Genomic DNA, 26,447 nt, shown 5'->3' on the forward strand with positions numbered 1-26,447 from the left:
GAAATCACCTCTCTAAAAAACAAGGGGCAATTCGGGTAGTGCCACCGGAGGAAAACCAAAGCGGTTTTTACTCGAGGTACTTTCTAGTCCCGAAGAAGGGAGGGGGCCTCCGGCCGATATTAGATTTACACGCTCTGAACAATTACATGAGACAGTACAGTTTCAGGATGCTGACACACGCCGCTCTCAAACGCTTCGTGCACCCGGGAGGCTGGTTCACAGGCATAGATCTGAGGGACGCTTATTTCCATATCCCCATTTATCCCCCTCACAGGAAATATCTCAGGTTCACCTTCCAGGGCGTAACGTACGAGTATTTGGTTCTCCCGTTCGGCCTTTCGTTAAGTCCACGGGTGTTTGTGAAATGCACGGAGGCTACTATCTGGAGCGCCCCTCAGGTTGAAAGGAATGCGTTTAGCAACATACATAGATGACTTCTAGCCACACAGTCGCCCAAGGAGGCTCAGGCGCAGACCAGCGTGCTCATATCGCACCTAATGTCCCTGGTTTCACAATTAACGTGCAAAAGAGTGTTTTGGTCCCTATTCAAAGCATAACGTTCATAAGCTTGTGCCTCGATTCAGTGACGTTCAAAGCACGTCTATCCGCGGAGAGAGTGGAAGCCTTTCAGGCTTGTCTGGCAATTTTTCGCAGGGGGACGATGTTGAAGTTCAGAACGTGCCTCAGACTATTGGGTCTGATGGCGTCGGCGCTGGTAGTAGTCCCACTTGGCCGCCTCCATCTGAGGCCGGTTCAGCGATGGGTTGCATCACTCAGACTGAACCCGACGTGCCATGGCCATCGCCGGGTTTTGATCTCCAGGGCGTGCGTCTTGGCGCTGCGCCCTTGGGGACGCGCGTCCTTTCTGACTACAGGCGTTACCATGGGAGCTGTCCTGGCGAGGAAGGTCCTTTCGACGGGCTGGCTGGGGAGCCGTATACGAGGGCAGAACAGTAAATGGCACGTGGAGCTCACATATGCACCTAAACTGTTCACCTAAACTGCTTGGAACTACAGGCGTGTCACTGGCGCTGAAACATTTTCTTCCCTTTCTGAGAGGGCAACATGTTCTAGTCAGGACGGACAACACCACGGTGGTGGCGTATATAAACCGTCAGGGGGGGCTGCGCTCCCCTCAAATGCACACGTTGGCACACAGACTGACCATGTGGGGCAACGCCCACCTGTTGTCGCTGAGAGCAACACACGTGCCGGTCGCGCGGAACTGGGGAGCAGATTTAATGTCCAGGGGCGACCCTCGCTACAAGGATTGGAAACTCCACGTCGTGGTCGTGAACCAGATATGGGAGAGATACGGTCGAGCAGAGGTCGATCTCTTTGCATCAGAGGAGAACACTCAGTGCCATCTGTTCTATTCCCTAACCGGTCGGAGCGCCCCGATGGGGCTGGATGCTTTGGCATACGAGTGGCCGCGCGTCCTCCTGTACGCTTTTCCCCCATTAGAACTGATCATTCCTACTCTCGCCAGGGTGCGAGAGAAGGGTCATGTGCTGATCCTTATAGCCCCCCGTTGGCCGGGGAAATATTGGTTGGTGGAAATAGTCCAGTTGCTGTGCAGCCAGCCTTGGCCTCTGCCTTTACGCAGGGATCTCCTGACGCAAGCGCATGGGGAAATCTTCCATCGTCATCCGGAGCGCATGGCTCTGTGGGCCTGGCCCGTGAAAGGATGAACCTAACGACGGCTGGACTCCACTGGAATGTCATTACGACTATCCAGGGCGCCAGGGCTTCCTCTACGCGTTACGCATATGACGGGAAATGGCGTGCGTTCGAGGATTGGTGCGCGAAAGCTGGGGAAATAGCTTTCCAGAGTCCCATGCCTGTTATTCTGACATTTCTACAGGACTTGCTGGATAAAGGCCGGGCTTTCTCCACTGTCAAAGTGTACTTGGCCGCTATATCGGCTTATCACATAGGTTTTGGGGACAAATCGGCAGGTCAGCACCCTATCGTTTGCACGCCGTCTTCGGCCGGTGTCGCGGAGCTTGGCTGCTCCGTGGGATTTATCTACGGTGCTTGATACACTGTCACGCCCACCGTTTGAGCCCTTACAACAGGTAGAGCTTAAGCTCTCGTTTAAGACGGCTTTGTTGCTCACGTTGGCCTCGGCTAGACGCACTAGTGACATCCATGCGCTGGCGGTTAGCCCGACGTGTATGCAGTTTTTGCGGGGGAACTCAAAGGTTCTATTAAAGCCGAATCCAGCGTTTGTTCCCAAGGTATTCGACTCTGCGTTGTCATACCTCCCTATTGAGCTGTTGGCTTTCCATTCTCCTCCTTTCCCCTCCCAGGAGCAGGAGCGGCTGAATGCGCTCTGCCCGCTGCAGGCTTTACGGGTCTATGTTGATAGGACGGCTGGATTCAGGAAATCGGAGCAGCTGTTTGTATCATGTGCTACGTCACACCTGGGGAAGCCTCTCTCGAAGTAGTGTTTATCACACTGGATCGTGGGGGCTATAGCCATGGTTTATAATAGCGTGGGTTTGGAACCCCCTATCGGCCTGCGCGCACATTCGACTCGCGGCATGTCCGCATCCTGGGCACTGTTCCAGGGGGTCTCAGTGGAAGAAATATGTGCGACTGCCAGCTGGGCGACGCCTTACACTTTCGCTAGATTCTACAGGTTGGATGTTACTGCGCCTTATCTGTCTCACACAGTCTTGAGCGTTGGATCGGTGAACATGCCTGTTTGATGGGTTTGCACTGGTACTTCTTTGGCAATACGGGAGTTACTATATCCCATAGCAAGATACCGAGCGAATATTGAAAGAAAACTTAAGGTTAAGAAATTAACCAAGGTTTTCTGATATATGAGTGAGGTATCTCACCAGACCACCCTCCTTGCCCGGAGCGAGGAAGATGTGTTTTGCCTATAGACTGAAGAGATGACGTGACGACGGGACTTATGTAGTAGGAGGGAGTCCCGGCTTTGTTGACCATGTGGGGCAACGCCCACCTGTTGTCGCTGAGAGGAACACATGTGCCGGTCGCGCGGAACTGGGGAGCAGATTTAATGTCCAGGGGCGACCCTCGCTACAAGGATTTGCAGACGTCACGTCTGGCCAGGCAGACGTCACGTCTGTTGGCCAGTCACGACTGGCGTAGTGTAAAATTGCTTCTGGGGGACAGCGCGAGGGGCGTGTCCCATAGTGAGATACCTCACTCATATATCAGAAAACCTTGGTTAATTTCTTAACCATAAGTTCAAGGTGACCCCCTGGAAACGGGGTGCTCACGTGTAATTTCCTGTTACTGGAATTATGTTGAGTGCTCCCTACTGGAGAACTCATGCAATTGCATCTTTAAATGATAAAGGGTTTAGTAGCCCTACATTCCATATGGGTTACATTTGGTAGATACATTGCGTGAAAATGAGCGATAAAAGAAGACAAGAGAGCCTATCATATTCCAGAAGTGGCAGTGAGCAGTGGTAGTGAGCAGTGGCAGTGAGCAGAACAGTACAGTAAGGTACAGTGTGTACAGTACACTACAGTGCAGTACAGTGCAATGCAATACAATACAGTACAGTACACTGAGTAGTGCAGTGCAGTGCAGTACAGTACAGTACAGTACAGTACAGTGAGCAGTGCAGTACAGTACAGTGCAGTGAGCAGAGAGCAGTGCAGTACAGTACAGTACAGTGAGCTATGCAGTACAGTGCAGTACAATGCAGTGCTGCAGTTAAATTCATAGGCCCAGGGGACACTCATTATTTTTTATATCAGAGGTGGATGACATTCACAAGCCGATATCCGATTAATTTACAATCCGCCAATATCAGACTGATGTATCGGATTTCCAAAAAATCGGATTAACCCTAGGCTGGACCTCGCAGATTTGACCTTGCAAGGCATGTCCGATAAATCCTTACAGCTACAAAATTCAATGTCATGGCGCTCAACTTGATGTCGCTAGTTCTGATTTGCATTGTTCTTAGCACGTTTTGGACAAGAGATACCTGTTCGAGACCAGAATTCGGGCCAGCCCTAATGCACACACATACTTGCACCAATGCACACACTTGCAGAAACGCATGCACACACACACTTGCACCAAGACAAACACTTGCCCCGGGCCCTCAAACCCGCTCCCACAAATACATGTCCACACACACTTGCCCCGTGCCCTCACACACAGACGCACACACACACACACACACACACACACACACACACACACACACACACACACACACACACACACACACACACTGCAGGAAAACAAATACACCCCAAAACACACACATAATCACAAATGCACACACAAACAAGCACAAACACACACATTTGCACAAACACAATCACACACTTACTTGCACCAACACACACACTTGCAGAAACCCATGCACAGTGCACACACATACTTGCACCAATGCACACACTTGCAGAAACGCATGCACACACACACTTGCACCAAGACAAACACTTGCCCCGGGCCCTCACACACGCTCGCACAAATACATGTCCACACACACTTGCCCCGTGCCCTCACACACACTTGCACAAATGCATGCTCACACACACTTGCACCAACACATACACTTGCAGAAACGCATGCACACACACATTTTCACAAATGCACCTGCTTACAGTAAAGAATGCGCACACTTGCACTAGCCTACATGTATGCAAAACATGGTAATTCCCCCACACACACACACACACACACACACACACACACACACACACACACACACACACACACACACACACACACACACACACACACACACAAACACACACATACTGACACAAACTGACAACATTCGAACTTGCACCAACCCACACACAACCCTCCCCCCAGCTCCCGGCCCCCGGCCTCCCGGTCCCAGGTCCTACCTGTAGGGATGTGGTTGAGTGCGGAGGTCTTCAGGGCGTCCAGAGGCTGGTGCTCCGTGGCCATGAGGCCCTCTGTAGGGGACAGGAAGGGAGGGGGGGGAGGACACTCTGTTTCAAATATGGTCCGCAACATCAACACACCTTCCTCAGACCGTCCTCAGACCCTCAAACTCCGCCCCCCCAACGGCCGGCACTCCCAAACAAGCGTATCCCCAGGGAAACCAAAGAGCCCGGTACAGTTGTCTAATGAGCCCAGACCCTCACAGACAGAAGATCGTACCGCAGACACACAAGTGTGTGTGTGTGTGTGTGCGGAGAACAAGGGTTGCGTTTTTGTGTGTGTCTCTGTTCATGAAAGTTTGTTTGTTTCTGTGTGTACCCTCGCATGCGTGCCCGTGTGTGTCTGTGTGTGAAGGGGTTAAGTCTGAGTGTGTGTGTTTCGGAGGAGAGGGCGATGCGAGGTATGCAGCTCAGCATAGCAAATGTGGCGGCAGCAGCAGGAGGAGAGAGATGGGGGGAGAGAGAGAGAGGGGGGGAGAGAGAGAGAGGGGGGAGAGAGAGAGAGGGGGGAGAGAGAGGGAGTGGAGGTAAAAATAGATCACAGTTTTTTGCATAGCAGTATATACACACACATACACACACACAAACTCTATTTCTGTGTTTGTGTGTTTAAGTGTATGCTTGTGTGATTATGTGTTTGAGTGTGTGTGTGTGTGTGTGTGTGTGTGTGTGTGTGTGTGTGTGTGTGTGTGTGTGTGTGTGTGTGTGTGTGTGTGTGTGTGTCTGTGTGTGTGTGTGTGTGTGTGTGTGTGTGTGTTTGAGTGTTTGTGCGGTGTGTGTGCGTGTGTGTGCTTGTAATTATAGTGCCAACATGAAAAGGCTTTAGAAGGTGCCGAGCTCAGGCAAGACGGGTCTATAAAAAGCAGAGGGAGGGGGAGGAGAGGGAGGAGGAGGAGGAGAGGGAGGTGGAGGAGAGGGAGGAGGCGGAGCGGGAGGAGGAGAAGGGGAGAGGGAGGAGGAGAAGGGGAGAGGGAGGAGGAGGGGAGGGAGAGGGAGGAGAGTGAGGAGGTGGAGGCGAGCGAGGAGGAGAGGGAGGAGGAGGGGGACAGGGAGGAGAAGGAGGGGGAGAGGGAGGAGGAGGGGAGGGAGGGAGGATGAGGAGAGGGAGGAGGGGAGGGAGAGAGATGAAGGAGGGGGGAGAAGGAGGGGTTGTGTGTGCGCACACACACACACAAACAAGGTTTGTCATAGGAACGTTGGCATGCTTCCCAAGCATCCCATCTGAAAGCTGTGCATTACTCAAAGAGTGGAATACAATTATGAATCGACTCTTCAACAGGCACACAGACACACACACGGACACACACACACACACTCACGCACACACACACTCACAAACACCCACACCCACATATGCACACGCACACACACAATCACACAAACACACGGCAATGAAGAGAGAGAAGAGGGAGAAAGGTAAAGAGAGCCAAAAGAGTGAGAGATGGAGAGGGAAAGACGGAGAGAGAAAGGATGGAGAGAGGGGAAATAGGGTGATCGGGATAGATGTTGAGAGAGGGACGAGAGAGAGAGGGTGAGGAAAAGAGAGAGGGGAGAGGTGGAGATGGAGGAGAACACAAGGCTATTTTCTGCGATGGGGGGGGTCCATCCCTGCAGGAGAGGAGCTGATATCTCACTACAGTCTATTCTTGGAGCCCTCTCAAGAGCACACACCAGAGACACACACACACATGAACACACACACAAATACACACACGCCCACACACTTCCATTCCGCAAGCACATATAAACACACGCACACTCAACTGCAAACTCACGTAAACACACATACCTGCAAAAACACACACGCCTGCAAAATCAAACAAAAAGCGCTTCATAAATAAAAAAAGTAACTACGACATACATACACCTGCACTCAAACACACACACACACACACACACACACACACACACACACACACACACACACACACACACACACACACACACACACACACACACACACACCTGGACACACATACAAAGACACAAACTTGCAAACACACACACAGATACGCACACAGATAAACACAAAAACACAAACACACTTGCAAACACACAAACACACACCTGCAAACACACACACTTGCAAACACACATAGATACACGCACAAATATGCATGTTCGCACCCAGACATACACACAGGCATATGCTTTTTTGTGCACAGAGACTTTTTTGGGAGAATATCACACCCATGGAGAACACACGTGTCGTAGTGTGTGCGTGTGTGTGTGTGCGTACGTACGTGTATGTATGTGTGTATGGGTATGTTCATGTGTGCATGTCAGTGTGTGTATGTGTGTATGTATATGTGAGTGCGTGCTTGAGTGTGATACGTGGGTAGGTGGGCTGGAGGTAAACAAGTCTTGCTGCATCCGGCACCAGGCCCTATCAGTCAGACACTCACAGTCACCTGTGTTACCTGCACAACAAATTAATGAGGTCGCCGCCGCCCGGTGTCCAATCAGGAGGCTCGTCTCACTGCCGACGCTCTATAGAGCTTGTGAGCTCGCCCCTTCCGGTAGACCCCTCATGGGACCTCTGGGCAAGGAAATTTGAATGGGAGTCAATGGAAAGAAATGTATTATTTTCTGATCCCAGTCATTAAGTGCCTTGGATTACACATATGTTTTGTTTGGGTCCAAATAATGTTTTCACGCAAAGAGTTTGACCGTTTATTGTGCAATTGTTCAGTTAAAGGCTGTAGAGAAAACATGATGAGAAAGACTACACGTCTCGTATGTGACGTCATGCTCCCTGCGACTGGCGTGGACAAGACCGTCAATCTCCCCATAGGCATAACTGGAAATGCCCCGACTTAAGATCTTTTATTCTCCTCTTTCGATGCTGTTATCATCCCCTTGGAAAAAAGCAGCGAAGTGGGACAAGAAAATAATTACTTTCTCTCCTTTGAAACCTAACCTAACCTTGAAATCAAATTTTCCTAGCCCAGAGGTCCCATGGGGTCGCCCGGAAGGGGCGGACTTACGAGCTCTATTCCAGTCTCTCTTGTCTTTCTATTTGTGGCTGTGCCTCGTCCCCCCGGGGGGTCGTTTTCGTCCAGCGTGGATCCAGGCTGAGACGTGTTTACTACATGTCTTGTTCAGCACACATGCACGTAGATGCACGCATACACATACGCATACCCATACACACGTACATGCACACAGACACACAGTGCTCTTTGCGGGGCTCTTGTTTGGGAGAATTATTGCTGCTGTTTTTGTGTAAGGCTCGGGAATCGGGCGGAGGGAATCCCGTCTGTAGCCCCCCGTGGTGTTACTCTAGATGCTCCTTCCTCTCCAGTTCCCCAGTCCAGTGCACCTCCGGCCACTCCAGGGTCAACATTTGCAATGGAAAGCAGCGAGTGTGTGGCCATGTGTGTGTAATAATAATAACAATAATGAGCCAGGTGTAGGCTTACCTGGATCAGTGTGTGTGGTGGCGCTACGCCTGGGTTAAATTAAAAGCCATTGCGGAGAAGGAGGGCGCTTGTGGGTTTTTTAAACATGGTGTGCGTGTGTGTGTGTGTGTGTGTGTGTGTGTGTGTGTGTGTGTGTGTGTGTGTGTGTGTGTGTGTGTGTGTGTGTGTGCGTGTGTGTGTGTGTGTGTGTGTGTGTAAAGAGACTTTCATTACTAAACACACCTAATACCTGAGCCTGGTACACAAGACACACAGGTGTGTGTGTGTGTGTGTGTGTGTGTGTGTGTGTGTGTGTGTGTGTGTGTGTGTGTGTGTGTGTGTGTGAGACACACACACTCACTCACTTTCTCTCACTCTAAGAGTGAGAGTGAGTGAAAGCAGGAGAGTGTGAGAGAGAGGGAACATGCAAATGAAGAGACTTAACATAAGGAATGGATTGAGAAAAGGCACGAAGAGATTGATGGAAATGCAGCAGGGGAAAGCTGCAAAATACTGCACACACACACATACAAACCCACACAACCGACTAGGGCTGTCAAAACGAACTTCGCTATTCGAATACAATTCGAATTTTTAAAAAAAGGAGAACATTCGAGTGCGGCAACTAACGTTCAAACTTTTTTTTTTTTAATCAAATTTTATTGACAAGTCAAGAATTACATTTAACTTTTGCCTAGCAACGACGCAAATCAAAGTCAACGTCGTGCGTCGTGACGTTCGGCATTGTATGCTTACAAGATGGCGGGGAGCAGCGCGCGAGCAGACACAGAGCTGGAAAGCATAACTCCTAAAAACGTAAAAAAGCACCGTGTGGAAAAATTTTGGATTTCCATCGAGAAACGGGAAGATTACATCCAGAGAAACCGTCATTTGCAAATTATGCTGTAAGTCGTTAAAGTACCACTTGACTACGAGCAACATGAGCGCACACCTCCATTCAGTGCATTACTCGGAGTACGCAGAACAGTTAGCGGCTGAGGAAGAGCCACGGTCAAAACAGCCAAGAATAACATCGTTTTTGCCTCCCTCCTCATCTCGTTGTCTGCCAGCTGGGCGGCAGACAACATCTTCATTAAACATCATTGCTTGAATATTTCTGGCGTTATATCTTACCTATATATATAAGTTTTGTATTGATTTGGTAAAACTTGTTGCAAATGTTACATAACAGATTTGGTTGACGCGCCCTCTAGTGGACGCGGGACGTAGGCCTAATAATAAGATGGTATCGGTGTATATAATGATATAATAAAAAAAACAAAAAAAAAAACATTAAAATATTCGAATATTATTCGAATACTCAACATAAGAAGCATTAGAAATTCGAATATGATTTGAGGGGAGGATTGACAGCCCTACAACCCACAGAGGTGGCACATCACCCGACAGACACGGGACACAGAAAAAGAGCGAAGGAGAGTTGCCTACTCACACATTCATAAAGGAAGTACCCCACACACACACACACACACTGCACTATCCAAAGTGTTAAAAGCAGCCTAGCACCTTGTAGTCTCTCTCTCTCTCTCTCTCTCTCTCTCTCTCTCTCTCTCTCTCTCTCTCTCTCTCTCTCTCTCTCAACGCACGTAGCATACACTGAAGTAGCACACACTCACGTAGCATACACAAACATAGCATACACAAACAGGTAGCATACACACACATAGTATACAGACACACATAGCACACACATGCATGTGCCCTGCATAACATAATGCAGGTTAAACATTCGGCCAGTAAATCTCATCGGACGTTGTCCTGAGCTGCCTTTTCACACACAGAGCATAAAACTGTAGAGCGTCTATGTCAGACGTGTCCTCAAGTCCTTAGTTTGGTTAAAGGGTAATAATTCCTGGATTTGGGATATGCTTTGTATGATAACGAGTTGAAACGTTCGTTTTGGAGCACAAAAACCGCATATAGACGCTTTCTTCAGTTGGCTGTTTTTAGCCGATTCTATCAAAACGCTATAAACTTGGAACGATGGGGGCAGTGGTTATGGTAAAAACTAATTTTTACGCTGGTAAAAACGCTATTTGAAACCACTTAAAAGGCTAAAAGTAGCCAGACACTTCTTTGGTAGTATAATAAGGGTCTTAACATATAAAACGAGGCATTGAGAACTTAGTAAGTGTACAGATTGTTTATTAAAAAGGACAATTATACAAACAATACCATCAGTAGATCACCCGTCGACGCCATTTTGTTTTAAGACTCGATAAGTAGATAAGCGAACACAGCGCTTGCGTGTTGCTGACGGATGTCACAATCTCTGTGTTCGTCAATCTACTGAAGAAAAGCGTCTATATGCGTTTTTTGTGCTCCAAAATGAACGTTTAAAAAAAAACACAAACGCTCGATCAAAGGCCCAGCCCGACCCGGCTCAAGGATAGTGGCGGGCCGGGTCGGGTCAATCAAAACCCTCATTGTTTAACATGAATTGGCTAAACAAATGACCACTGTAGCATATTTAAACACAATTCAAATTGCAGAGAATTATTTCCATTGGTCATACTGACCGGGGACATTTAGAATGTCCCGGTCAATGACCGGTAATAACCGGACAACGGAAACTAAACCGGCCTAGCTTTCACCGTCAACACCAAACCCCTTCTTCTTCGCACGGCTGTCAACATCCGGAACATTCGCTAGTTCGAACGTTAGCCAAGTGGGGGCTCCATGATCTTCATGAACTTCACTATCTTGCTCGAGCAGTAATTACTCATGCATTGAATCATTAGCTTACACTAATGATTCAATGCAGTTTGAAATTTGTTTGAAATAACGAATCTCATCACTCGAATGACTCGATGAGGTAGTATTGGATGTCATGACACAGCTTCTTGGCACATACTGCCCACCGTAGTTTTTGAACAAGCGAGCACTATTTGTTTGAATGCAATATACAATTGTACCACTAGATGGGAGTAATTTTTACACAGTGTCCCTTTAGGGGCGGGACTCTCTAAATCGACGCCACTTCGCCCGGGGCAGGACTTTACGTCTACGTCACTCGCTATGGGTGTGCATGTGTGCGCGTAGCCGTTTGTCTCAGGGATCTCTGCACGAAGTCCCTTGCACTAACGGATTACGAGCGTCAGTGTCGTTCGCGATGGAGGGTTGGTGACATTCCTACAGTCTGTGATGATAGGCTATATTTCTACAAATGACTTACTATTACTAGCGATTAACATGACGAAACAACACGAACTAAGCTAACATTAGACTATAGCGTACCAGATAACGCCATACCAAGTAAACATCTTTCCCACTCCTGGCTAATAGTTTCAGCTTTTGTACTGTATATCAGAAATGATCACCCTGTACCACACTGCTGACTTGTTGATGTTTTGTGAGCACTCACGCATTTCTCTAGGTATCTTAAGTTTCCTACTGGAGTCATCAAAACTTTGGACTTTGTGTTGTGTGTCGTTGCTAGCTTTCAACTGGCGCAGAGCGTTCTTTTCCCACCTCCGCCACTCGCCGGTAAATTAGGGAATGATCTTGCGCCCCAAGGGGCGGTTCGGCAAAAGAAGGAGGCGTGTTCTGGCGCAAACGTTCCCTTGTGCTACTTTGCAGTTTCAGAAAACAAGTGCGCCACAAACCAGGAAATACCTGATTTAAAGTCAGTGGCGCATTGTTGAGATGCTATTTTAAGGGCGCATGCAAAACGTTGCTTGTGCACCTCGTGCATACACTTTGTTTCTCTCATCTACCTAGCCCACATTCTTTGTAAATTATTTGGGAATAATGAAAGTTACAGCGGCACTGCATTTCTATGCATCTGGGTCGTTCCAGCATCCCCTTAGTTCTATTGGACGCATTTCACAGTCGGCAATAAGTTCGGCTATACATGCAGTTACGTCAGGTCTAGTCCGACATGCTGGGGAATACATCAAATTCCCCGTTACACCTGACAGCCAGGAAAGAACAAAGCAGGTGTTTTGGACCATATGGGTTCCCTGGCGTCCTTGGTGCTATAGACTGCACCCATGTGCAGCTACGTGCCTCATCAGTAAACGCACTCGTATACATAAACCGGAACGGAACTCATTAGATTAATATCCAAGTCATTTCCGATGCTAATTGTAGAATAAATCATGTCTTTGCTAATTACCCTGGCTCAAGCCATGACTCTTTCATATTGGCAAACTCGAACATTCCTGCCATATTCGAGGGGAATCCTCCCTTGGATGGGTGGCTGTTAGGGGACAACGGCTATCCGTTGAAGACATGGCTCATGACCCCATTTCTTATGCCAGCAACAGTTCGCGAAATTGTATTCAACAGGAAACACACACAAACACGCAGTGTAATTGAACGTACATTCGGAATGCTGAAAATGCGCTTCAGGTGTTTGGATAGGTCAGGTGGTACTTTACAGTATGGTCCTCAAAAAGTCGCAGCATTCTTTGTGGCATGTTGTGTTTTACACAACATTGCCATGAATCATGGATGTGTCGATGACATTAATGAGGATAGATTAGAGGACTTAAGGAGACGCGGTGCTGAACTGCATGTGCCGATGCCATTACGTCCAAATGCCCCAGCAGCAGCACGGGAGAGGAGAGCTCATCTGTCAGAGGAGCTGCATCGTATATAGTGAGGTAAGCTAACTAATGACATCTCCGCTCTATTGTTTAGCTACATTGTACAATTATTACCATGCATTCATAACCTTGTGATTCAGAGAAAGTGAGCCCAAAACATCGGAAAGTATAGTATGTCCTTGAGACATTTTTTATTCGACTTGTCCAAATGTTCGTAGGCGTAAATGAAAGATAATAATACAAAACTAAAAATTAAAAGTTGCAAAGATTTGAAGGAGAATTAGCCGAAAAATTAATTACTTTCTCCCTCCTCTGGACATCATCTGTTGTGAACCTTTCTTGGCGTGCGCCTGGCAAATCCGCCATCATAATAGCAATCCGCCATGGAACAAGCGCCGATCGCTCTTAAAGGGGATGCGAGAAAACGCTCTGATTGGTTCATTACACGTTACGCCCAAACCACACCTACGGGTAATTAGGCTGCTTCAGACACTTGCGCCACAGTGCAAGTGTCATTTATCCGCCTGTAAAATAGCGATAGCGCCGTAGAACCGCCCACAAAGCTACTTGCGCTTTGCGCTTTGCGCTTCCCACTTGCGTTTCAGACCGTTAAAATAGGGCCCTTTGTGTCTTACCCTTACCGTTACCCTAACCTTAACCCCAGTAACATTTCTTCATCATAAACTACAAGTTACGCAAAATGGCATGCAAACATCCAGTCCAATATGAAAGAAAAAAGCTAGCTACATTAAGGAATCGAACCCCTTATCCCCGCGTTAATGAGTTGTTCTCTGACCACTAACCCATCAGGTCTTAGTACATGTGATTCAAGAGTTAACCACTTGACAATCTTTAAACTTCGGTTGCCTAGAAATTGTAAAGACAGTGATGTGTGTACATTGTGCGCGCATCGGTCACTCGCGATTTGTGTGCAGTCCAAAATGAAAGAAAAAAACATGCATCACTAGGGAATCGAACCCCCAATCATCAGTCTTTAAACGTTGGTCGTTGGTAACTGTAAACAAAGAGATCGCATTTTGTTTAACTGCTAACTAACAAACGGGTTTATGCGTTCACTGAACAAAGATTATGGAAATAAAAGACCACTTTTCCATCAGAAAAATCATCAGAACCGTTATTACCAACCCATGGACACTAAAAGCCAAAACCTTTCTCACATGCACACCCATCGCGAGTGACGGCTACGCGCACACATGCACACCGATAACGAATGACGTAGGACGTAAAGTCCCGCCCCGGGCGAAGTGGCGTCGAGGCGTTCTTGTATGGAAAGCCAAGAAGGCCACTAACTGGCCCTAGAATGGCGCGGTAAAAGTGCAAAACCGCACGGAAACCGTACGGAATCCATATGGATTCCGTGCGGTTTGGTTTTTTTGAATGACTAATAGCAGCGGCTATTAGTTATTCACTCCGGCTATTAGTTATTCACTCTGGCTATTAGGTATGCAGAACGAGCCCCTCCCTCTTCTTTGCTTGACCACTAAGTTTGAAGGCTGTCTAACCAATCAGTGAAGAGAATTACCAGACTAAAGTAACGCATTGTCGAGAGCTGCAGTGCCTCTGTCATGCCAAATTTGTACCGGGTGCCAAATTTGTACCCGGCACGTCATCAGCTGTCCGTTGCCAGGCAACCCTTACGTAAGGGTTGTCCGTTGCCAGGCAGGTTTCAAAAAACATTCACGCTCATGTTGCCAAAGACGAAATAACATAATACAGTTAACGGATCGCTATACAACACTTGTTTTTACTTTATATTTGTATTGTATTCAATTGTTTAATCAAATTTAGCTAGTAAACTGAGTGTTTAAAGCGGGTTTCAAAAAACATTCGCGTTCATGTTGCCAAAGACGAAATAACATAATACAGAAAACGGATCGCTAGATAACACTTGTTTTTACTTTATATTTGTATTGTATTTAATTGTTTAATCAAATTTAGCAAGTAAACTGAGTGTTTAATGCAGGTCAAGGACGAAATAGCACAATACAGATAACGGATTGCTAGATCATAGAAGGTTCGCGAATGTTCGTAAACCTTCCACGTCATTCGACGCGATCGTCCGTTGCCAGGCAACGGACGACGCGGTCATCTGTTGCCAGGCAGGTTTGGAATGGATTACGTATGGATGACGTGCCCGGTACAAATTTGGCACCCGGTACAAATTTGGCATGACATAACATTACAATATTTCATGGATGCAAGCAGCCAAGACAATCAATCGATATCTATAGCCTACATGACAACACACACACACACACACACACACACACACACACACACACACACACACACACACACACACACACACACACACACACACACACACACACACACACACACACACACACACACACACACGCGCGCGCTATATCGATTGAGTCTACAACGTTCTCAAAGATTCAGCCAATGAGAGGTAGCAATGGTGTTGCCATGGCACCTGGGTAAACAAATGACAAGGTGGTACGGGACTCTCTAAATCGACGCCACTTCGACCTGGGCGGGACTTTACGTCCTACGTCACTCGCTATCGGTGTGTGCATGTGTGCGCGTAGCCGTCACTCTCGATGGGTGTGCATGTGAGAAAGGCTTTGGCTTTTAGTGTCTATGGGTTGGTAATAACAGTTCTGATGATTTTTCTGATGGAAAAGTGGTCTTTTATTTCCATAATCTTTGTTCAGTGAATGCATAAACCCGTTTGTTAGTTAGCAGTTAAACAAAATGCGATCTCTTTGTTTACGGTTACCAACGACCAACTGATGATTGGGGGTTCGATTCCCTAGTGATGCAAGGTTTTTTCTTTCATTTTGGACTGCACACGCATCGCGAGTGACGGATACTCGCACAATGTACACACATCACTGTCTTTACAATTTTTAGGCAACCAAAGATTAAAGATTGTCAAGTGGTTAACTCTTGAATCGCATGTACTAAGACCTGATGGGTTAATGGTCAGAGAACAACTCATTAAAGCGGGGATAAGGGGTTCGATTCCTTAATGAAGCTAGCTTTTTTCTTTCATATTGGACTGGATGTTTGTATGCCATTTTGCGTAACTTGTAGTTTATGATGAAGAAATGTTACTGGGGTTAAGGTTAGGGTAACCTTAAGGGTAAGACACAAAGTGTTTTTGCAACACAATATTTCTTACAATAACAAAGTCCAAAGTTTTGATGACTCCAGTAGGAAACTTAAGATACCTAGAGAAATGCGTGAGTGCTCACAAAACATCAACAAGTCAGCATGCAGTGTGGTACAGGGTGATCATTTCTGATATACAGTACAAAAGCTGAAACTATTAGCCAGGAGTGGGAAAGATGCAGACGCAGACGCAGACGTGGGAAGCAATAAGACACACCAACACACAGTTGCCTGTTGCAAAATGGTTCAGAGTTTAATATAAATAGTTAGGGTTAGCTGGTATGGCGTTATCTGGTATGGCTAGTCTAATGTTAGCTTAGTTCGTGTTGTTTCGTCATGTTAATCGCTAGTAATAGTAAGTCATTTGTAGAAATAGTGCAAGGGAGTTCGTGCACAGAGCCCTGAGACAAACGGCTACGCGCACATATGCGCACACCCATAGCGAGTGACGTAGGACGTAAAGTCCCGCCCAGGTCGAAGTGGCGTCGATTTAGAGCAGTGGTGTCAAACTCATTTTAGCTCAGGGGCCACATGGAGGATAATCTATTCCCAAGTGGGCCGGACCGGTAAAAATATGGCATAATTATGTAAAATTAAACATGCTGTGAGCACACCAAACACAGGTTTCCCATTTACTTCCGTGAATAAAAAGGACGATGACCATTTTTCTTGGAAAACTCTGCACTGTGTCCACTTTTCGTCTTTTTGACAGAGACATTTTGGGGCAATGAGAGTGCCAAAGCGCATAATGTTGGAAGTATAAGGCAGAACGACAAGGTAGCTCCGGGCTAGCTGCACTACCTGTTTATACTTGCTCCCTGCTAAGCCCCGGTATAAAGTTTGCTTGCTTAACATAATTGCTATTGCGACTTCTAGTGGACACATTAAGAACAGCAGTTTCTTTCATTGAAAAATAGCAGATCATTTTACGTTACATTCCAAAGCGACTTCCAGTTACACACAATTGTCCAGAAGTTCAATGTACAACAAATTAATCAGTGCCAGTCAATGCAAATCATGTAATGCTAGGAAGGATTTTAATAAAAAAATAAATAATTTTCTTTATAATTATTATTATTATTTTTTTTTACAATACTGTACTTCACAAAATCATCTTGCGGGCCGGATTAAACCCGTTCGCGGGCCTGATCCGGCCCGCGGGCCGTACGTTTGACACCCCTGATTTAGAGAGTCCCAGGTGGTACCGTCGAATTTGCGCGCTTTCTCTGTCTGACGTATCTTGGGTCATACCATTCGACGTGGGGCCACTAATATATCCCCCTACATTTCCGAAAATAGACTTGACCTCCATCTGTTTATTGGATAAACGCATTTCCCAATCCCATGAGCCTTTTCTCCATTCTACGTCAATTCAAGAACAAACAAAGAAATTAAACTGCAGTTCGTATTTTTTATTTATGACCATGAAAGTTCTGTAATGCCTGAATTATGAAGAATTAAATGTAAAGTAAAATAAAAATTATAAAAATAAAACCATGAATGACATATAGAGAGTAAGCAAGTGGTATAAATATTGGTGGGACGTTTGCCTATACAAAATAGTATATTTTGTCGATTTTCACAGGGGGTAGAGCCTAGCCCAGGGTATATCTTGGAATACTTAAGAATCGGGCAAGTGACACTTTTAAATTCCCCAAATGATTCAAGGTGGCCCAGATTGTACATTTTGAAAAAGCGTTTCCATTCTTTAACTTTTTTTCATAGATGAGGGTTTATACTAAACGAGGACTATTTTGTATAAAACATTTTTTTAGGGTTAAGGGTCGTCCAAAAAATTTGCCGCTCACACTAATATTTTAGAGTCTCACTCCAGCCAAAGTCCCAAAGTTGGCAACCCTGATATATCACTGTACTAGACACAAATGTATTTTCCACTAGCTAGTGGTGGTCATTACATTGTAGTGAAACTAGTAAAGACAACACAGCTTTATCCTACGGCGAAACATGGAGGCACTGCAGCTCTCGACAATGCGTTGCTTTAGTCTGGTATTTCTCTTCACTGATTGGTTAGACAGCCTTCAAACTAAGTGGTCAAGCAAAGAAGAGGGAGGGGCTCGTTCTGCATACCTAATAGCCGGAGTGAATAACTAATAGCCGGAGTGAATAACTAATAGCCGCGGCTATTAGTCATTCAAAAAACGTACGGAATTCCTGCCAAACCGCACGGAATCTGTAGGATTCCGTACGGTTTCCGTAGTACAATCCTTTTCTTCTCCATGTCGTGGTTCATGGACTTCAGAGAGTCAATGCCAAAGTTCCTTCCAGACACAGTCATTATTATTCATAATATCATCCGAGGCTGATATTAGATAGATGATATAAATACCCGTATAGAATATTATTATTATGTTATATTATATTATATAGGCCTAGATATAGAGCTCCAGGAGTCAGCAAACGGCAACAATCCCTTCTCCTCCATGCCGTGGTTCAGTCTGACAGCTCATTGGTCAATGGGCAGCAGCTCATTTGCATCAAAGCTACAGACACCAGCAACAGCGCATTCTGAAGGGACTGAAACAGAGGGGAATAGCGGTAGACAATATTTTTTTTCCTAAAAGCTATTTCCAGCAAACAGCTTCAAAAACATGTTTTCTGGAACTCAAATACTATACTCAAATACTCAAATACTACTACTTGTTGAGAAAACACCATAATATGTCACCTTTAATAAAGTAGATCCAAAACATTGCTTTATTTTTATCTCCTCATTTCATGAAAATTTCCCTCCCCAGTTAAAGGTCAAAACCCCTCAGACATCTCCATGTTACCAAACTCCCATTTCTTTCCTGCTCCCGCAGACATCCCTATAAAACCAAAAGCCAACCGACGTGCTACACCATGGGGAGGGAGCTTCTATCAGAGCCTGATCGGCTCCATAGCACACTACCACAACAACAAGGGCTCTGCCTTTCAAAAGCGGGGGGGGGGGGGGGGGGGGGCGTCGATGCAGAGCCTAATCGCCGGTGACAGCGTGCTGGCAGAACATATCGTCACCGTGTACCGGAGCCCCGTGTACCCCCCTCCCTCCCCCCCAAACCCCAGACCGGGCCAAGAAGGCCCCAGACAGAACGTCCGGATCTGGCTCCCTGGTTTCCGTCCCCAGGAGCCACTCTCTGGCGGGCCGCAGAGCCTGTCCCCCTGATCCTGGGACCAATTAATAGCACAACGTACAGCTGGCTCTTGGCTTGAGCACAAACATCCTCCTGAGAGGGAGGGGGACGACAACAATGGAGACGATGTCCAGACTGAGGACGCAGGCCATCACAGAGCGGGGCTTGTTGGGGTCTGCTGAGACATGCACGTGAAGTCTGTACCTTCAGCGAGGGATGGAGTGAGAGAGGGAGCGAGAGAGAGGGAGCGAGAGAGAGAAGGAGATAGAGATAAAGAGAGAGAGAGAGAGAGAGAGGAGATTGGGCAAACGTGGGAATGTCCCATAAACCAGAATCCCATTAAATCGCCATTAAATGGCGGCAAATATCAAAGTCCCCCCCGTTTGTACTGTGTCAGTACAAACGGCGCTGGGGTGTTAAAATAAAACTGTGTGTCAACACACGTTCGGGGGGTCAGGGCTTCCGACATGCCGAGGAGGATGCGACACGAGGAATAATGAAGCAGTCTCAGATACGTGCACTCTGCGCACCTCGCGCCAGACCAGGCCTTTTCTGTGAACACATGTGTGCACGTGCTTTATTGCACCCAAGCGGGATTTTAACCCTTTCTTTGCCGGTTTGCCAGCAGTGCATGATGTCACCTACGATGGGAATACGGGACTAGTACACATAAATAAAGAATTAAAACAGACCTTGATTGTGGCTTTGAAGGGAGGAAGGGGGGAGACAAGGGGGAGAGGAGGGGTGGGGTTGTGGGACAGAGGATAAAAGCCCAACCGAAGCATGATGTAGTGTAGCCACTAGGGCCCGACCGATTAATCGGCCTGCCGATTTAATCGGCCGATTATAGCCTTTTTGAAAATAATCGGCATCGGCCAAAACGACGCTGATTACAACCGATTTTTTTTTTTTTTTTATGTTATTGCGCTTAGTATCCTGCAGATTGCGCTCCTACTCGCCTTGCTAACTAACAAATTTAGCTGGAGTAAAAAAGAGGAGATTGAATTTTACCGTACAACATGAAAGCACGCTCGCTCAGGCAGCTGCGCGCTCACCTCACCAATGTACACAAGACGCGTTGTTTGAGCATGTTGTGCCTGTTTTTCTTTAGGTCCCAGGCCATGTTAATTTGTTATACTGTAGACTCTAACGGTGAGACCATACTGCTCAGCACGCACGTGTTAGTCACTGCTTACGAGCGCAGCACATTGGGAGTTAGTTATTTATTTTACATTTTACATTACACTCATTTTTGACTGTAAATGTATTCTAAAACACTCAAAGGTTCTGCATTCAATTCTCATATTCGTCAAAAGTGTTTAAAGTATATTTAAGGTATCAAAAACTACGTTTTATATGCTTTTTTTAAATTTATTATTTTATTTTTATTTTTTTTAAATCGGCCGATTAAATCGTACCGTATTTTCCGGACTATAAGTCGGGTTTTTTTGTAGTTTGGCTTGCCCTGCGACTTATATTTCGAAGCGACTTATATGCCAAAATTGTGCGTACATAATCTTCGGCCGCAAGATGGCACCGTCATTCATTAGGCCTACAACTGAACGCTGCAAGCCTACTGCACCACCGAATAAATTATATTCTCGTCGTCATCGTCCTCAATGTCCTCCGGTTCAACCAAAGCTACCCCAGCCTTAGCTGCAATGTTGTGCAACATAGCTGTCACACATATCACAGCGCATGACTTGGCCGGCGAAAACTGGAGCCCTCCGCTGGACTTGTGAAGGCTTCTAAAGCGCAACTTCCACCTCCCGATCGTGCGCTCAGGTTTAGGACCGCGGCGCATACGCGTCCGGTGGAATCACGGTGTCACTGAATTCGGTATACTCTCAGAACTACGAGTGGGACCGACACACCTATATTGCTATTGCAATTTTATTCAGTCTCTCCAGACTAAACGTTCTTGTTTAAATGTTTAAAAATAAATGCGACTTATACACCGACGTATATATGTTTTTTTCCTCGTCATGGAGCATTTTTTGACTGATGCGACTAATACTCGGGAGCGACGTATAGTCCGGAAAATACGGTAATCGTATTTTTTTTCTGAAAATAATCGGCATCGGCTCTCAAAAATCAATATCGGTCGGGCCCTAGTAGCCACGGCCGCCATATTGGTTTGATCTGCTCAGCAAACCTCCAGGAACGCTGCGGCTTGTAGTTCAACGGCTTGCATCGGTTTTGGCCGCACCATCTCCACCCACCCCTCCACCCTTCACCACCTCCACCACAGCTTCTCCAGCGCTCACCACCACCACCACCACCCTTAATTTCCTACTCCACCACCACCACCCATCACTACCACCCAAGACTGAAGACTTTTATGTTTGCTATAGCTTTCTGCTAAATAACTTTATTTTCTATTTTAATACTAAAATGCCTTTTTAACTTTCTATTTTTGCATATGTTTTTCTTTTACTTACCTATTATTTATTTAATTGTATGACACTGTTTATATGTGAAGCACTTTGAGTCTGCCTTGTGTATGAAAAGTGCTATATAAATAAAGTTGCCTTGCCTTGCCTTGCCTACATGAGTAAGTCATCTCTCCCATTCACAGCAAGAAATGCATCCAGTTTACGAGCGCAACCTTCTGTTGTGCAATGTCCAAGTGAACAGGAGCCCCCGACACACACACACACGCACACACACACTTTGCACACACACACACACGCAGACCACACACACACTCACACGCACACGCACGTGTAAACATACACGCACACATACACGCACACACACGCGCACACGCACACACACCAGGCACACGCACACACAAACAAAAACGCACACCCACACACACACACACACACACACATGCGTGCACACGCACTGGCACACACACGCACAGTTACACGCACACACACATGCATACGTACACACACACACTCTTGTGCACACGTACAGGCACACGCACACACATATTTTCTCGCACACGTGCATGATGTATATATGATGTTTTTTTTCAGTGATTGTGTCTGGATTTCCGTAAGGAAAAGGGTTTCCATCGGAGCATCTCTATGTAGAACCGTCAACAGAAGATATAGGAATCAGAAAACAACAAACATATAACGTGTAGAGAAAAAGCAATGGATGGACTACTGGAGAAGGGTTGGGGGTTACTAATCGATAAAAAACGAATTACTGTAGGTTAGAATGAAAGACATCAGAACCGAATGCTAAACAATGATTTGCCTCTGGTCACCAGAACTCTTTGAAAATCTAACCAGTCTGAGCGAGGGGGACTGTTTCGGATCCGTATTCTCTATGAACCCTGTTTTAAGAAGGTTTTTTCTGGATATCGGCTGGGGAATAGTGTCTGGGGGGATTTGCCGCTGTGATGTGGGAACCACACAGAGCAGAATGACAACATCAAGCTGACGAAACCAACCGGACCGCCAGTCAGAGGGAGGTCCAAGTCTGTTTGTGTGTGTGTGTGTGTGTGTGTGTGTGTGTCAGAGATGGAAATTAACTTTTTTGCCCACCAGCCACTGTGGCAGGTAGATTTAAAAATCTACCAGCCACTCATCTTTTTTACCAGCCACTTTTTATACGCTATATATTTTTTAATATATGCGTACATTTTAAACAATATAATAGTAACAATAGATAAGAAAAGTGTTTTTCATACACATCAGTTGGTGTTACGATGACAAGTTTGGGGATAATTCATCTATACAAAGTATTTTCATTAAAAAACGAATTGACATTAATAATAAAACAACATGCATGGCTACACCATCATAAGTCAATAGGAACATTTGTTTTTTTGTATTTACATGTGACTGTATACAAATGTGTCCACACAGACATGGTAACTAACGTATGATAGTAAGCATTATATGCCCTTAACACTAATATTCAGAAGAAAATATGTGTGGCATTCAGTCCAATGCTGAAAATATATCTGTGGCATTCAGTAGGCCAATGCTGTGGTAAAGTGTGTAAAGTATGACCAAGTGTTTCTTTCTGTTCAATAGATAGAACTTTATCAATCCCCTGTAGGAGAAATTTGTTAATGTTTGTCCCTATAAAACAATAATGGTAAAATAATAAATACAAAACACGACGGTAACTGAGTAGGTCAAACCGTCCAATCTGAAGGCTCTACTTAACCACTCCCCCTACTCACTTCCACCAATGCGAAGCGAACAGAACTGAGTAGGGGAGGGCGTAGCCTAACTAGTTTGTGAACGACCCAGAGAAACGCAACTCAAATTCAATGTGAACATATATGAGGCTTTAATAAAATCCCGGACGATTTTGAAATTCCGACACACATTTTTTAAAAGTGTGTCAAAAAGAGGGCTTGTCCGGGCAAAAGAGGACGTCTGGTTACCATACCGTGTGGCGTGTGAGCGTGTGCATGGGTTGAATTGCGTTTGTCTCACGCCGAACGCGTGAGACTTGAGAGCCCTGTTACCGATATTATCCCGGATATTGACAGTCGCAGTTCAGCAAAAGAGGCGTAGAGGAAGAAGGGGCCCGGATGTTGACAGTAATGGTTGTGGAACTGTGCAGCGCCGTATAACGAATGTATTAGATATGCAAATTTGATCGGACCTGACTGGAAAGTATTACCCGCCACAGTGGCGGGTGAAGTGACACAATTCACCCGCCACCATACAAATCCACCCGCAAATGGCGTGTGGCGGGTGTTAATTTCCATCCCTGGTGTGTGTGTGTGTGTGTGTGTGTGTGTGTGTGTGTGTGTGTGTGTGTGTGTGTGTGTGTGTGTGTGTGTATGTGTGTGCGTGTGTTTGCGTGCATGTGCGTGCGTGTCTAAGCTAGTGAATGTCTGCATGATTGTCTGTCTGTTTGTGTTTGTATGTGTGTTTGTGTGCGTGTGTCAGCCTGGCAGCGTGTACACTATGCGTGTGTCCTGGGTATCGATCCTGTTTCAGAGCGGCTAGTGTTTCAAGTGTTACGTGTTTTAAGAACCTAATCTACCCACACATAGACCCTATGGAGCAAGACCTTACTGAAGGCTGCAATAAATACTTTAACCACAGAAGGCAGCACCACAGACCAGGCGAGGAAGCCGAGGGTTACTTCACACCGGCTCCTCCCACTACTTCCGGGCCGCGCTGTTCAGACCATAACAACCAACAGATCGAGCATGTCTTGAGAATTCTTCCGGCAGCTATTGGACAGGGTTAAGGTCTATTGATCAGCTAGGAGAACGCTCACACGTGCTTAGACACATCTTCAATCTCTCTTTGCTTCAGAGTATCAGTTTACCATACCGAAAATACGAGATACCAAATAAACTCTCTTAAAAGCTATTCCTTTGGATTTGACCACTTTCCTTGAAGAACTACGTAATAATTTGGTGACCCGCGACGTTCTGGGGAAGTTCCAGACCGAGACTAGCGGCCTCAAGGCCGTCGGGACGCAATACAAGCTGTTTACAGGCGCCACTGAAAAGGTAAACAGAACCTGTTGTCAATGACTGAACTCTGTATAGTTAGAATAGTAACATTTAGGTAAATAGCTTGTACTGCCTCCGTCTGGCTGCGGGGAAGTTTGGTCTCGGCCTGGATTGAAATTCATACAGCCGGTTAGATAAACGGCCTGGGATACGCTAACAGATTAAATTAAATAACTACCTCAAGAAGCAAAGAGCTAGGAGTGTGTTTTATAAGGGTTTGTCGATAGACTGTATCCAATCCCGTCTAGATCTAATGTTTGTACCAACGTGGGAGACGTATTAGGTTTTAGTGGTGAAAGCGCCGAAGTTAAGCCGGGCCACCATAAGGTTTATTTATACCGGCCACAAACTTCCAAACTCTTACGGTGGGGGGAGGAAAGGTTTTTAACGTTAATCTAGTTTAGTTGCATATTAAACCGGAGGCTTGGCCGTCGTTTGCCAAGGAGTTCAAATTAGATTGATTCCTCCCGGCCCGGTTCATGTAAAATCCAATGTGAAATTTTGATTAGTATACAACGCAGCCGTAGAGGTACACTTGCGCAGTTTTAACCCAACTGGTTTGAGTGCCTCGCTAACCCGCCGTGGAAGCAAATTTGACGCAATCTCAATATTCTTACGGTGCGGCCACACCAACCGCGTTACTCGCGTTGGATAACGCGAGTAACGCGCCTAACCTGACGCTTGATCATTGTGTGGTGGTTCAACGCTTCCAACGCGTCAACTCGCCAACGCAGCTTGATGAGTCCATGTCCATGCAAGTGAACAGAGCGATCCCTCTTCGTCATAACTATCAAACCAAACATCCTTCACATTCACCGAGCGAACATTATGAAAGTAAAATGCACATTTCTCGCTAAAAATGTTTCCATAAACGCATTTAATGGCGTAACTATGTTACTATTTCCACCCAGAATAAAGATAGTTGTCGGCCGTGGCTGCGCTGGAGTCCGAGGTAGGAAACCCAAACGCCGCCGTGTTTGGGTGATAGAGCTTAGATCGGGTTGGATTAAATAATATCTGATATAAATAACAATAATCGGGTTAAATAACTTCACATGGTGTGTCTGGTGTGTTTCCAGCATTCGTAGTGTTGATCAGCAGAGAAATAGTCCGCCAAGACGTTGAGGTTGCTTAGCAACCAGAGACTCTGTCCATGCAAGTGAACGGAGCGTTCCCTCTTCGTCATAACTATCAAACCAAACATCCTTCACATTCACCGAGCGAACATTATGAAAGTAAAATGCACATTTCTCGCTAGAAATGTTTCCATAAACGCATTTAATAGCGTAACTATGTTACTATTTCCACCCAGAATAAAGAAAGATGTCGGCCGTATGCTTCTGTCCAAGCTCACTACTCTCTGCCAGTGACGTCGGGTCAAGCTCCACACTGATTGGCTATCGCGGCTAAGCGCCACGCGTTGGAGCGTTGAAAGTTCACATTTCTGAACTCCGGGCGTTGGTGCGTTGGGCGCGTTACTGCGTTTACGTGCGTAATTACGTGCGTCTGATGCGCCTAACGCCCCTAACGCGACGCTTCAACGCATGTAACGCGTCTACGCGCCTATACCAATGGTTCCCTATGCAAAAATGCCGAGTTTGAACGCCCCTAACGCGAGTAACGCGGTTGGTGTGGCCGTACCGTTATAGAGATCCATGAAGGCGTTTGACCAATAATCAGGGTCATATTGCTTATAGTTTGCTTCTTCCGCGAGTCTTGAGTGCAAATCACGTGTGTACGGTTTAAAGAGAAGGCGCGTCTTCATGACGTCGGTTTCTTTTGTTACCAACCTTCGCCATATTTGTAGTCAAAGA

General features: G+C 46.2%; 1 protein-coding gene across 6 annotated transcripts in view; it reads right to left on the bottom strand.

Moving 5' to 3' along the window:
• The window catches only part of LOC130380890 (histone deacetylase 4-like), a 143,307-nt gene that overhangs the window by 89,660 nt on the left and 27,200 nt on the right, over window positions 1-26,447 (bottom strand). For 3 of the 6 annotated variants that reach the window (XM_056588299.1, XM_056588294.1, XM_056588295.1), the window contains exon 3: window positions 4,860-4,931. In XM_056588299.1, coding sequence (XP_056444274.1) covers window positions 4,860-4,931 — 72 coding nt within the window. Of the gene's footprint in view, window positions 1-4,859; window positions 5,179-7,324; window positions 7,459-26,447 lie in introns of those variants that run through there. The other 3 variants (XM_056588296.1, XM_056588298.1, XM_056588293.1) reach the window with 3 other exon arrangements.

The sequence above is a fragment of the Gadus chalcogrammus genome, chromosome 4, assembly GCF_026213295.1.
Source record: "Gadus chalcogrammus isolate NIFS_2021 chromosome 4, NIFS_Gcha_1.0, whole genome shotgun sequence".
In the NCBI taxonomy this organism is placed as follows: domain Eukaryota; kingdom Metazoa; phylum Chordata; class Actinopteri; order Gadiformes; family Gadidae; genus Gadus; species Gadus chalcogrammus.